The sequence below is a fragment of the Crinia signifera genome, chromosome 5 (genome assembly GCF_055691185.1).
Source record: "Crinia signifera chromosome 5, ASM5569118v1, whole genome shotgun sequence".
Lineage (NCBI taxonomy): Eukaryota > Metazoa > Chordata > Amphibia > Anura > Myobatrachidae > Crinia > Crinia signifera.
Window position 1 is genome coordinate 48,563,599 of NC_139221.1, and position 13,683 is coordinate 48,577,281.

General features: G+C 40.1%; 1 protein-coding gene across 11 annotated transcripts in view; it reads right to left on the reverse strand.

Moving 5' to 3' along the window:
- Positions 1-13,683, reverse strand: part of ASPH (aspartate beta-hydroxylase) — a 190,117-nt gene that overhangs the window by 154,547 nt on the left and 21,887 nt on the right. For 7 of the 11 annotated variants that reach the window (XM_083187159.1, XM_083187158.1, XM_083187156.1 and 4 more), the window contains exons 2-4: positions 7,037-7,183; positions 6,411-6,455; positions 2,434-2,502 (exon numbers count right to left, since the gene is read on the reverse strand). In XM_083187159.1, coding sequence (XP_083043285.1) covers positions 2,434-2,502; positions 6,411-6,455; positions 7,037-7,183 — 261 coding nt within the window. Of the gene's footprint in view, positions 1-2,433; positions 2,503-6,410; positions 6,456-7,036; positions 7,184-13,440; positions 13,599-13,683 lie in introns of those variants that run through there. The other 4 variants (XM_083187160.1, XM_083187157.1, XM_083187165.1 and 1 more) reach the window with 2 other exon arrangements.

Here is a 13,683-nt window from a genome sequence, read left to right on the forward strand (position 1 = left end):
CTGGTCTCTCAGCACAGCGCTCAAACCTCCATAAAAGGTTTCCTGGACCCTGGGGGACCCCGGAGCTGACTCCCTGCAGAAGGGGGGGAAATCATGGGTGACGGGCACCCCATGATGGCGGCTGCCATTTTAGAAGGGTTTATAAGATGAACTCTGCGGAGATCGCAGCCAGTAACAGGAGCTCAGTGTAGCTGGGCGATTCCAAGTGATCGCCATTTAAGGGGAGACACAGAAAACAGGAGAAGCATTCTATAGGAGCGGCTCACAGGGGGGAAAAAAATGGCACCAAATAGCCTCAGACCCCGCTGTAGCAGGGATTTGGTCTCTTCCTTCACTCTGCTCTGGCGCCCTTTCATCCCACAGTGTGCGGAGCTGGAAGGAGATTCTTTACTACTGACAGTGACTGAAAGTTTCTTCTCAGGCGACGCCACTCCCGGTGACCACAGAGGGTCATACAGCAGACAGATAAGTACACGGATATATACAGGTTGAGTATCCCGTATCCGAATATCCGTTATCCGAATTATTCCGAAAACCGTACATTCCAGAAAGTGAAAAAAAAACTGTGAATTTGCTAAAAACTCACTGGGGACATTTGTAACAGCCCTACTGAGGACATGATATGTAACTGGCACTATATATGTACAAGAAAATGATTGCTTGGCCTTCAAATTCAATATCTGAGATAGTACACAAATTTTGTTTCATATTTTGAAACCTTGTTTTTTGAACAAATAAAATATATTTGTGTGCATTTCATGTGGTAATAAAATATATATGTGTGTATTTTATGTGTTTATACAGCATAAATGCAAGATACTTAAAAATACATCATTTAAATATTAAAATATTCCGAAATACGGAATAATCCGCTATCCAAAATTCTCCTGGTCCCGAGCATTTTGGATACGGGATACTCAACCTGTATTGGCTTGGTACAAACGTCTGACTTAGTGCACTGTGATTTAATCATGACAGAAAGGTGTAATGCTGCTGTGTTGGGGGAGGGAGTGTCGGCCATGTTAATTAACTGCAAATTTTGCAGGCTTAAATTAACACCTGAACAGATGGACCATGGGGATATATGCCCAGTATGCAAGTCGGTGCCCAGTGGAGTGCAAGCCCAGAGGGCTGAGCAACCAGAGCCTGTGTGGGCAGCTGCTCTGGGAAAGTCTGTCTGCTTTAGTACAAGCTTTAAGCAGACAGAGAGATAATTTGGTGAGATCTCCCAGGCCATTGTCATTATCATTATCTCTACATTCGGTTGGCTCCATTACCCCTCTCAGGGGGACCCTGCATTTTTACAAGTAATGCAGGAGACTGCTCATGGTGTACACAAGTTTAATGCCTTTATGGAGCAATTTACCAAGGTGTCTTTCCCAGACACCCTTTATCCACTCCTCCTATCCCGAATATAAACTCTGAGGAGGATGAGGAGTGTGTGGCAGACATGTCATGGGATCCGAAGGAAGAGATGGAGTCCCAGTAATTCTATAGGGTATGAAATAGAATAACAAACCTGTTCTCTCAGCAGACACTAGTAAATGCTGACAAAGGTTCAGGATCTACAGAAGTCCAGAAGTTACAAATGAAACTTGTGTGAATATTGTCTAACTGGCCTCAGGTTTTCTTAAGAAATTCCTTTATTAATATCCATCTATTTGGAATCGCTCTGAAACCTGAACTCAAGACGTTTTCCCTCTCTGCATTAACCTATATATCCAGAAATTGGATGCAACCGGAATCCCGATACTCGCGATAACTGGGTCAAGAACATGATGGGGAAAACACCAATAACGGTAAGTAGCACTATTAGGCTGCAAAGGGGGAGGGGTTTCGCTGTGTGCAGCGCAGTATTGGACCTTTAACAGGATGTACTGGTAACAATGCCCATTCACATTTAAACCGATCACTTCTATTAAAATACAAAGTCTTCATTAAATTGCAAATGGAAAGAACAATGGCATGATCAAACGTGCATAAATGCTGATAAACAACTTGGACGAAAAGGAGGAGAAAACTCATGCACAAAGTACTATACATACATGACACACAATAGGGAACACGAGGATAGAATGATTTTTATTTTGTTGTACCCCAGCCTGCATGTAACTTATAATAAAAAACTTACACTATACACTTACTATGGGGAGAGATGCATGCTCAGTAAAAGTTATAGAAATAAGCATGCATTTTGAAGCAAATTAATTCTGCATAAATAACAAAAAGACACCATACTGTAAGTAGCTAAATAATATTTCCACCAAAGGGAGGCATTTCAGTTTAAGTTGGTTATAGCAAGCCAAGGTGGCTTAGTGCTGTGACATGAGCAAACATAATGCGGTCCAACAATACATTACACAAGTCGCTGGATTACGTCTTTGCAAATCAAATCTGCACTAATGAAAAACCTAGGAAGACACGTGTACTTGCCTAGCAAAATCTTGGCATCCTCCACATCAAAGTCTCCATCCCCGTCAGCATCGTAAACTCCAAGTTTCCCTAGTTGAGGAAATTAGAACAGATAAATTACAGGGAAAAAAAAAAGTCCCAATTAATTTGCTTAAAGCATCTGATGTAATTACACAGGTGGGACTGACGAGAGGTTTGCAGAAAGGATTCTTCTCTCTAACAGTTGTACAATGCACCTTGATTGCCGTTTAGACCACAGTAATGTGACCGTGTACCTGTTCCCAATGTGCTCATTAGTTCAATTTTATAGATAAACTAAATATTTGATTAGTCGAAAATGACTAAACCTACTATGTGCGAGTGACCACAAAAGTCTGGTTTGTGCTACTGCCTGGACCTTGGTTGCCAGCAACTGTAGCACCAGATCAGCTAACGGAGGACTTATGCTGTGTACACACGGTCCGATTTCCTTTCCGATGTTGACGATATAGTCAACATCAGACCGGCATCGGATCAACATCGGACGCAGATAGCAAGGTTTTTAACCCTTGCGATCCCAATGTGCGTTCACGTATCGGAAGCCAGAAAGTCTTGACTGCCTTGTCTATATAGTGCAGATCTGCACTATATAGTCAAGATAGGATGCAAATTGGATGTGCCTTAAGATCCTATCCACGATCCTATCTGATCAGATCGTGGATAGGATCTTAAGGCACATCTAACGTGTGTACACACCATTACGACGAGTCCTTACATAAGTCTGCTTGAAAAGGTCAGTAGTGCACAACCTGTGGGCGCCATTGGGACTGTAATCTCATACACTGCCTTTTAGAGGGAGATGGTGGGAGAAATTGTGGCAGAGCTTTACATACAGTAATTGAGCGCTTTGACTTTTGGAACGTTATTTAAGTTGTTATATTGCAGGGATATGGGCTTAGGTGAGGCAGGAGCCTTATTGGTCATAATCCAGCATTTTGACTATACAAAAGATTACAATATTACAACAATGATATAATAATGAAAATGCACCAAATGTGCAGCGATCCATTGGAAATACAAAGAGGTGATGCAGCTGCAATGTGGAAAGGAGGAAAGGAAAGAAACAAGATATAGGGTACAGGTACTAAGAAGAACACAAGTATCAAAACCAATGAATAAGTGACTGTCCTCATTCAATCTAGGAGTGGCAGTGTGTATTTGTGGGCTATTAAGCAAATGAAGTGTTTAAAGCACATAAAAAGTGTGATTAGAAATATAGAGAATTGTAACATCTCACGATACAATTGCGCGTACAATTAATGAGTAAACCCAAATTAAGCAGGATGCGTTACAATTTTCTACATTTCTAATTACTTTTTATGAACTTTTAACACTTCAATTGCTTAATATATATCAATATCTATTTATATATCTATATCAATATCTTGCTCCGGTACTACACAGTGCCCACCAGCCACTGACCTCAATGTAACACTAGGGGGCGGTATTCAATAAGTGCCGGATTTTTCGTCAGCCGAAGAATCTGCATTTTACAAAGTTTTTAGGTCAAATCTACATTTGTGTTATTCAAAGATAAGTGCTGACTTTTCCACAATTGAATAGGACAGTCCTATGACTGGGAATAAAAGCAAGAACAACAAAGGGAGTGAAGTTTCCTAAAGGTCAGAAGAAATGGAATGGAGGTTTTTATTTGCCAGAAATGTTTATTTATTTGGACTAATTTTAAGTTACAAACCAACTAGAGGGGATACGGTCATTAGACCGACAAGCATTGGATCAACATGCATTGGGTCGACGTGCTGACAGGCGGTATTTCATGCCCTGCCATCCACTAGGGAGTGGTGGGAGAATAAAATAGTGTGCCTAGCGGTGCTACATTTCAATGTCCATGTCGACATTCGGGTCAAAAAAAGTAGAGAAACCCCATGTTGACCTTTGGACTGTCGGCCTTGACCAGGGCTGGGCAATAGCGGCCCTCCAGCTGTTGAAGAACTACACATCCCAGCATGCCTTGCATCAGTTTCAGCATAGCCACATAGCAAAACTGATGCAAAGCATCCTGGGCTGTGTCATTCATCAACAGCTGGAGGGCCACTATTGCCCAGCCCTGGCCTAGACCCATGTCGGCCTAATGGTCTTAACCCAATGCATGGACACCTAATGATCCATTAGCTTAGAATGTAAGCTCTCACGGGCAGGGCCCTCTCTCCTCATGTGCCTTTCTTAGAATATATAAACCACTGCCACCCTGATAATTGCTTCAGTGTCCTGTCCCCTGATGCAACTATCCATATTAACCATGTACTTGTCCTAAACTGTCTTGTAATGTAATTTGTTATGTGTTTTTGATTATAACTATGCTCTGTAAAGCGCTGCGGAATCTGTGTGCGCTATATAAGAAACTGTTAATAAATAAATATATACCCAACTAGAGCTAGTTTTAGAATAATTGTTAAGATCCAAGAACGGCTGGTGAAGTAAAATATATTTGAAATAACTCAACAAAAACTATAAAAAGGACAAGAGATGTGAAAGGAAAACTAAAACCACCTTATTATCATGTACGGCCTCAATAATAGCTTCTAACTACGTAGAATGCCTGATAATCCCATGAACATTCTTTGATTTTATAGGACTGTAATGTATGACCCATTGTGCCTTTAATAAGTCTATAGTTGAGTGCTCAGCAAAGTAGTAAGCACACTCACAGGTGTACAGAACAGATTATATGGCCATTAACAAGAGGTGTACTTCATTTCTATTCATTAGAATACAGGTAATGAATGTAATTGTTAGTAGGAGGAGGTTCACTTAATCCACTTAACAGGAGTGTTTTACAATCTATAAAAAGGTTTACACCTGGTAGTGAAATGAGAGAACTCCATCTCAGAAGGAGTAGAAAGAAGAATTAAAGATCACAGATTTGCTACAATTTAAAATAAAAATAAATAAGTCACTATTATTATATTATTTTTATTATACATAAAAAAAAAAAAGTCACAATTTTGCAAGAATTGCATTTTTTGGTCAAAAGTGTTTCCCATACCTATATAGCACATAACACATCACTGATGCAGGGTTTGCTCTTTAATAAAGGGTCTAGTCGCCTTGCAGTACTGTATGCGCAGCAGCTAACAAAGACCAATTTTAGTAACCCTCAGAAGCTTACATGTCGGCATCCAGTATAAAACTGCAGTATATATTACAGTGGTTTATTATAGTACATTATTTCCAATACCAATGAAAACTTGGTATACAAGATATAATGTAAAATCGTGGGCGAGATCTGTCCAGAAAACCACCACTTATGCTGCTTGCAGTAATATGGCTCGGGAATTTGCTGGGTCTAGCAAGCTGGCCAATTCCCATTTCTCTGCTTCATGATCCTGATTGAGAACACTGTTGTAGTGGTTTCCAGTCATACATGCAGAAATCATGGGTTGATGCACGGTCACATGCAAAAGCCCGGGATATAGCTGCAGGTGTGAAAGGGGTATTCGTAATGTCATTAGGAGATTTATTTTATTTACCAGGTACTACCTAAAAAGTGAGCTGCAAAAAGTGTGAGTTCTAAGAGGAAGTAACCGTTTGCCAAACTTCAGAAAACTCCCTGATGAAAATGTGATTCCATGGCTGTCTGAGGTTTGTTCTATTGTAACCGCCTTACTATACATATCTGCTATAGTAGCAGTACTGCAACTTACCTGGCACTACCCACAACCAGCAGCAACTGCTGCAGTGGAAATGCGGCTTTAAAGGTTTTTAATAAGGTTCGACAAAGAAAAGGTATATTTGGAATACAGAGTTTGTAAAATGGTTATAATATGTATATTAAAAAAAAAAGCATAGAATACTTTTGCCCCAGTTTTGTTAGGTAAAGTATGAAAAATGAAAATGTTATTTAGGTAGGCCAGTGCGTAGAAGTAAAAAATAAAAGGGTTTCAAAAATAAAATAGATGAGGATATTTTAATTTTTTTTTTTTACTTTGGGATCCTACCTTGAAGAACCTCTGACAAGTTATATCGGAAATCCTTTGCCTTGGCTGCATGTGTGATAAAAATAAACGATTATTTAGAAAATCCTACTTGCATGGAGCGAAACGGTACAGTAAAAAAAAAAAAAAAAAAAAAAAAAAAAAAAATTTACAAAAAAATTCACAATCATTTTAAAAATTCATATATAAATTCTGCAGAAATGTGTACAAGTTTTTCCTTAGTTCACCTCCAGGTTTTGCCCTCTAATAATGACTATACATGCAAACCAACAGGGGCCTCGTGGTCATGTCAAGTGCAGGTTTCAAAAATGATAATTTCACAATATTAAAAAAGACATAATAAGTTCCTACGCCTTTCAACGTTTTTCCTTACATGTATTTAACTCAAAATATTATTGGCTGAGCTGCTGCATCTCTCATACACCTGAGGCAAGTCAGAATACAGTTAGTGTAAGGAACCCAATTAAGTAAAATAACAGTAGAGATGCTGCAATGAAAAAACCCTATAAAACCAAAAAATATAAATAGGTTAACATACATAAATCTGATGGCACACTTATAAAACAGATTTTATCGCATTTCTAATAAATCACAGTGTGAAAGACATACACATTAATCACAAGCCTTACCAAGTACGTCTTCATAGTCTACAAGGTCAAACCACACCACAGCCACCGATGTCCATACTCCCAGGAGAGCAATCACCATGAACCAGGTGAAGAACGAGCTGCCGGTGAGGCCCTCCTTTTTCCCATTCTTACCGCCATGTTTTAAGTCTGTTCGAAAACAATGAAAAAAAAAAAAAGAATTAGAACTATTAGAATTGAATTTATATAATAATTATATCTTCAATTGAATATTTTTATTTTTCTCAAATCCTTTAACATTAACCTTGCACCCAATACAAATGGACCACAGAACTGCGCTATATACCAAATGTTCAATATGAAGTTTGGTGGCAGAAGATGCCTCAGAGGATGAACCAGTACTTCAAAAAAATAAATAATAATAATAATAATAAATGTTTAAACATAAATACATGAGAATGATCAGAATATTGATTTTAGGCACTTAAAGTGCCCATACACATTACAATTATTGTATACAATATCGCATCTCAGTTTTGTGATAAGATGAGATGAGATCTAGTACAAAAAGTACGTGCAGCACATACTTTTTGTACTAGATCTCATCTGATCTCAACCGATATGGGATGAGATGGGATATTGTATACAATAATTGTAACGTGTATGGGCACCTTAAGACTGGATTCTGAGGTACATGTGGATCAGAATTCGGTGCATCTCACATGGGGCAGATGTATTAAGCACGGTGAAGCGATAAAGCGGTGATAAAGTGGAAGGTGATGAAGCACCAAATCAGCTGTGTTTGAAAAATGACAGCTAAGAGCCAATTGGCTGCTGAGTTATCACCTTAGCTTACCAGACTTAATCCATCTGCCCCAGTGTTTGTCAATCTGCGCATACATTGTAGCGGACTTGAGCAACTTGCGCACATCTCAGTCACAAGTCAGTGACAGCTGGTTGAATAATACTGGGTGCCAATAGGGTGTTCACAAGTAAGAGAAGCTACCCAAAAGGCATATAGTAAAATTTCTACAGAACTTTTCACTGGAGGAACTTTAGAATAGTGACTGCAGTGTGTGAAACTCACAAGCAGGCACATTGCATTATTACAGCATCTTCCATGGTGTATTCTTCCTAACACCAGAAGTCTGGCAACCTCCTTAAGAAACCCCCTTAAATGGTATATACGCATCAAAGACAGTTTTAGGGTTGAATGACTTTACATTAGTATGTAATTTAATATTACAGGAAGATCACCAGCAGCTCGGTAGAGCTATATCCATATGTGGCAGTATGACGGTTCCCACAGTGCTAAAACATACAAGAGACCTGTTTGCACAGCACAATTCATAATGAAGACAATGCTTTCCTTTCATCACAGACAATTGTAGCAGACATCAATGTATCCTTTGCCACGGGCTAAGAACACTGCATGCACAAGTAACGTAAATTAAACTTGTATAAAATACTAGAAAAGCCATACACTAGTAATGCTAGAAACTCCGCAATCGGACGGCACCCAAAGAGATTAGTTACAAGTACAATCTCATTATTAGGAACTCTTTCAGGATAGACATATATTGTATATACATGCACGCAGGACAATGGTAAATGGGTGCTGCTGTTAAGAAAAACATTATGGAGAGATCATATAAAAGTGTGTGGTTATCTATTTGCCCTTATGGACCGAAGTGTAGAGACTTGCTTTAAGTTATTTAGTTCTGTTCCGAGTCTGTATTCCCACTTTACAAAAAGGGACTAAACAGGGATTATTCACTATGCTCTAATGCCCAGTTTACACGTGCTGCGTTCAGGACACATCATCCTTGTGTCTGCCGTTTGTGAACCGATTGCTACTGATGTGTACAGGGACCAGACTTCACACCTAGCACCTCATACCCCTTTCTAATCGCAAAATGATTGGAGGAGCATCACTGGGTGTGGGGGGGGATGCAGCACTTAGAGCCAGGAGGGACCCGGTCAGACCTTTCACATTGCACCAATTACCAGGTTGAACCCGGTAAATAGGTGCGATGTGAAAGGGGTATTAGTGTGAGCAAAAAGGAACAATTCCAGAACATATCCTGAAGCAGGAGGTCCTTAAGCTGGATACACGTTCTACAATTTCCATGCATGATAAGGATTGTAATTATAACTGATTGGCTGAACATGCAGTCAAATCGGTCAGTGAGTGGTGGTGCCCTGGTGACAGCACTGAACAATATTGTTGATATTCAGTGTTTACCCACGGGACGCTCATTTTTACTGGGACCGCCTATATCGTTAGCTATATTGGTGGTGCCAGTGGCGTAACTACCATGGGTGGGGGGGGTGCAGCTGCTGTGGGGCCCAAGCTCTAGGGCCCGCTGCTCCCAGTCACACTGCACCTCAAGCAGGACCCCACAGCACAGGTGCCCAAAATCCCCCTCCCCGATGCAGGAGATCCCAATACTCCCACTGCCTCAACAGCCGCAGCAACGTAGGGAGGAAGTGCAAAGCTCAGCCTCCCAATTCAGGTCACTGCAGAGGTTTCTCGCCACCCCCTGCACCACGATCCCACTCCCTGTATCAGCAGCAGTGCGAGAGCAACAGAAAGCAGTCCCCATCCCACGCCTTCAACTGCACTTAGGTGGTGGCACACAGCAGCAGCAAGAGAACACTCATGAAGCCCACACAAGAGGCTCCATGAGCCAGCAGCAGAAGGACCAGCAGCACTAAGGGGCAGCAGCACTAAGGGGCAGCAGCGAAAGCAGCACGGCCAGCGGTAAGATGCCCTAATAAGTTGTCCCCAGTAGTGGCTGCCTACATTCACTGGGGGAAAGTGGCCTAGGGTGCCAGGCGGGTGAAATGTAGATATGAATGGAATCAGTGTATGTATGAATAAGTATCTATAGTATGTATGGGGCAGATGTAACTTGTGCAGAGAGAATTCGATTTGGGTGGTTTTACTTCAAAGTGAGAACTACAGTATATTGCAGTGTAAAAATAAACAGAAAAAAAATAACTCACCCACATCTAAAAGCTCCCTGCACATGTTACTTCTGCCCCACCTGCAGGGCACATGGTTTTGTCCATCTGAGAAGGAATTTGCCTCTAAGAGGGAACTAGAATAAGGGCCCTGGTCAAATAGTCTACCATACGGGAAGGAGCAAGCAGATATATGTCCAACAGGGTTTGCAAACTGCATAATCATTTTAGGAAAACTACAACTTGGTTACTTATTTAAAAACTAGAGATTCACCGATTTCAAAATACAGGTTTTGGATCCAAACCAAGTTTCAGATCATATCTTATACTTCAAAGGACTCAGAAATCAGGATGATAAAGAATGTCTTGTGAACATGATACAACCTACTTCCAGAAGATGAAACATTATAGACAGCACTGATAATCATCCTGCCTATAGCGGATTCAGCAGAACAGCACACTGGGTGTCCTATAAACAAACGCAGCTACCTCATCGGATGGGTGTTTGCCACAGATAAAAGGAGTTTGTTAGTAATTGAAAAACCATTTTAAAGTTACTGGACTTTGACATCAAACATTTCCATTCTGGTTGAGAAGTTAGCAGTATGTTGAAAAAAACAGGGTAATATCTATAACAGAGTGCCTGATTCATGGCTGTCCACAAGTCTGAATGTAGACGCACCAGATTTTTAGCCAACAGTGTGAGCATGTCGGTCTGCATGAGCAATTCAGGGTGAGGATATCTGCTGCATATCAATTCCAGCTGAAGGGGAATTTGTGGGGGCAACAGGTGGACCATAAAAGTGTCCTGTGGGTGTTTGATGAATTTTCAGGCTATCCAGGGGACAATCTAACTACAGAAGAATGGTGCAGGCACAGATAACAGCAATGGCAGCTGCTCTTACAAGCAGAGGGCTCTGGGGGTTGTACAGATGAACTCTACATACAGGCAGGTGGATACCGGAAAGCTGGAAGCAACTGTTTTAGGTGACCCGGAAACAGGCCCTTCGTGAAGGACCCATTCACACGCATTTGCACAGTGCTTCAGATAAATAGAGACCAGATAAATAGTATGACATACAAAAATATAAATGCGTATCAAATACTTGTGTTCAAAAGCTTGTAAACGTTGAAACAAAATAGTTTGACCAATCATGTGATGACACAATGGTTAGTGATTAGTATAGGAATAAGTAGCAAATCATAGCTATTTGTTCAGTCACGGTAACTTGGAAGCCATGTTGTAACAAGAACATCCATATGCCATATGTGTATCCTCCTCTCTTGTACCGGAGGTCTTTTTTCTTTTTATTCATTGCAATTAACATACGTTCTTTTTGCGAAACATACGTTAAGGCATCTTGTTTTATTTTGGATAAAGAAACCTTGAAACACAGTAAAAAATAGGTTTTACAGACTTTTAGGTAGCTTTGCAGCTTGCAGTGAGATTTACAGTATTGTAGGCTGCAAGCAGTTTTACAGATGAGGAACCCTCCATCAATTGTCCCGATTATATTTAAATATGCCTTAGTGACAATTACATCAGTTGTTTCACAAATAACCACAGTGACCTTCCATATAAACAGACCGCTTCATTTTTTTTCACAAGAGGTTTTGGAACAGGGTATTCTGCTGACTGGATACATATAACATTCCAATTTCAGGGATGCTATTTTGATATAAGCAATCTGCCAGCAAATCCAATACCAGCAGACTATTCTAATTTTAATGTTCGCTCTGTCCCAGTAAGCGAAGGAGTATGCCAGAAGCACAAGAACATGCAAGTGACCCTGCTCATCATACTAAGGAAAGGTTATGCAGAGACCAGTAAGAGTACGTTATAAAGCTGCAAAATGCAGAACCAGCTGGCAGATGTACTGTAGGTTCGTTACACAACATGTGTTCTTCTAACCAAATGCAGCAATTCATACAGGCAGCTGCATAACTTACTCATTTTCCACTAGCCTGAATATCACGGGGTTTTTGCACGGGAGTGCGCAAAACCTGGGATTTTAGGCAGGTGGAAACGCTCCCTGTAGAAATAACCCAGGTCGTGAGACCCGGCATTTTAACCCAGGTAGCGACCAGGGTTGAACATGTGTTCAACCTGGGTCACTGTGTAGTGTAAACGGGGTCGATGCGACCCGGGTCCCGTTCCTTACAGTGCAAAAGCCGGTGCTGGGAGATGCGCTTATCTCTAGTGTGAAAGGGTTTGCAAGCCGGGTCGCACCGAGGCTGTAGCCAGGTACAAAATCCCGGGTGCGACCCGGCTGCAGACGGAAAAGGGGTATTAGTATGCACAGAGGATGGTGAATTTAATGCATTTAGGTTAGCTACGTGTTTTAGGGTGTCCATTGCTAAAATTGGGCATGTTCATGTTCCAGGAGGAGACATTTGAGCTTTAAAAGTGATACTTCCTACATAGCATTAGCAGATAAGCAAGATACCCACAAAGCTTTGATACACACACTACAATTTTTTTTTCTTATTGTATATCCTCTGGGATGTTGGAAACTAGTTGTCAGGTTATAAGTTAATGGAATATACACCAATTGGTAGCTTATGTTTTAAAACACTAGTACAAACATATCAAAAAGGAAATGCTTTTAATACGCTTTTTGAAAAATAAAAAAAAAAATAAACATTTCACTGTAAGATGGCTGTTTGCTTCCAAAAAGACAAAAACATACAACACACATACATACATATATATATATATATATATATACATACATATATATATACACACATATATATATATATATATATATATAAAAAACGTACATACATATATATATATATATATATATATATATATATATATATATATATATATATATATATATATATATATAAAACGTACAATCATAAATACATACAGTAACAATAAAATTAGGACTTGGGTCAAGCGTATTTACATGTCCCTTAAAAACATATATTAACCCTACATATTACAAGTATACTGAACATGGAGGAGTAAGCAGGCACATTAAAGACCAATATCTACCAATGTAATAAAAAAACCTTACAATGTGCATACATGTCACGTGATTCAATACATAAAATCCAAACAGTATTTCAAAGACAAATCTATAAACTAAAAATGTAATTTATGGGATCATTCAAAAGGGATACTGGGCAAGGCATTGATGTGACATGTATATACTATTTACACACTCCTAACATAGACACGTACACTTGCATTAGATTATACTAGTGTGTCCCAAACTCAGCCCTCAAGGACCCCTAACAGTTCATGTTTTCCAGGTCACCCGGCAGTTGCACTGTGTATCGCCATCTGTCGTATTTTAAAAACCAACAGGTGTGAAAGCATGAACTGTTAGGTGGTACTGGAGTCATACTTTGGGAACCGCTGAATTAAAACGATATACACATCAACAAATGTGCACATTTCCAATTTGTGTTAAGGTTACAAAAAAAAAAAAAAAAGTAATTTATCTGGATTAATGTTACCGTACCTGTATCGTCATTCATGTTTCAGGCACTGTTTGTCCATGAATACCAGCAAAACAATTGCACAAGGGTTTATTCCGCTCCTACAAGTTAATGCCTAAAGAAGGGAACCAGCATCTCCCATCCAGCAGGGCTGGAATGATTCTGCTCGGTTAAGTCAGCTAGATTCCGAAACTAGACCTGCCCAGCAAAGCTGCTGGAACTCTATTAATAGTCCTGCCTGCTGTAGCCAAACTCTTTCAGGCACT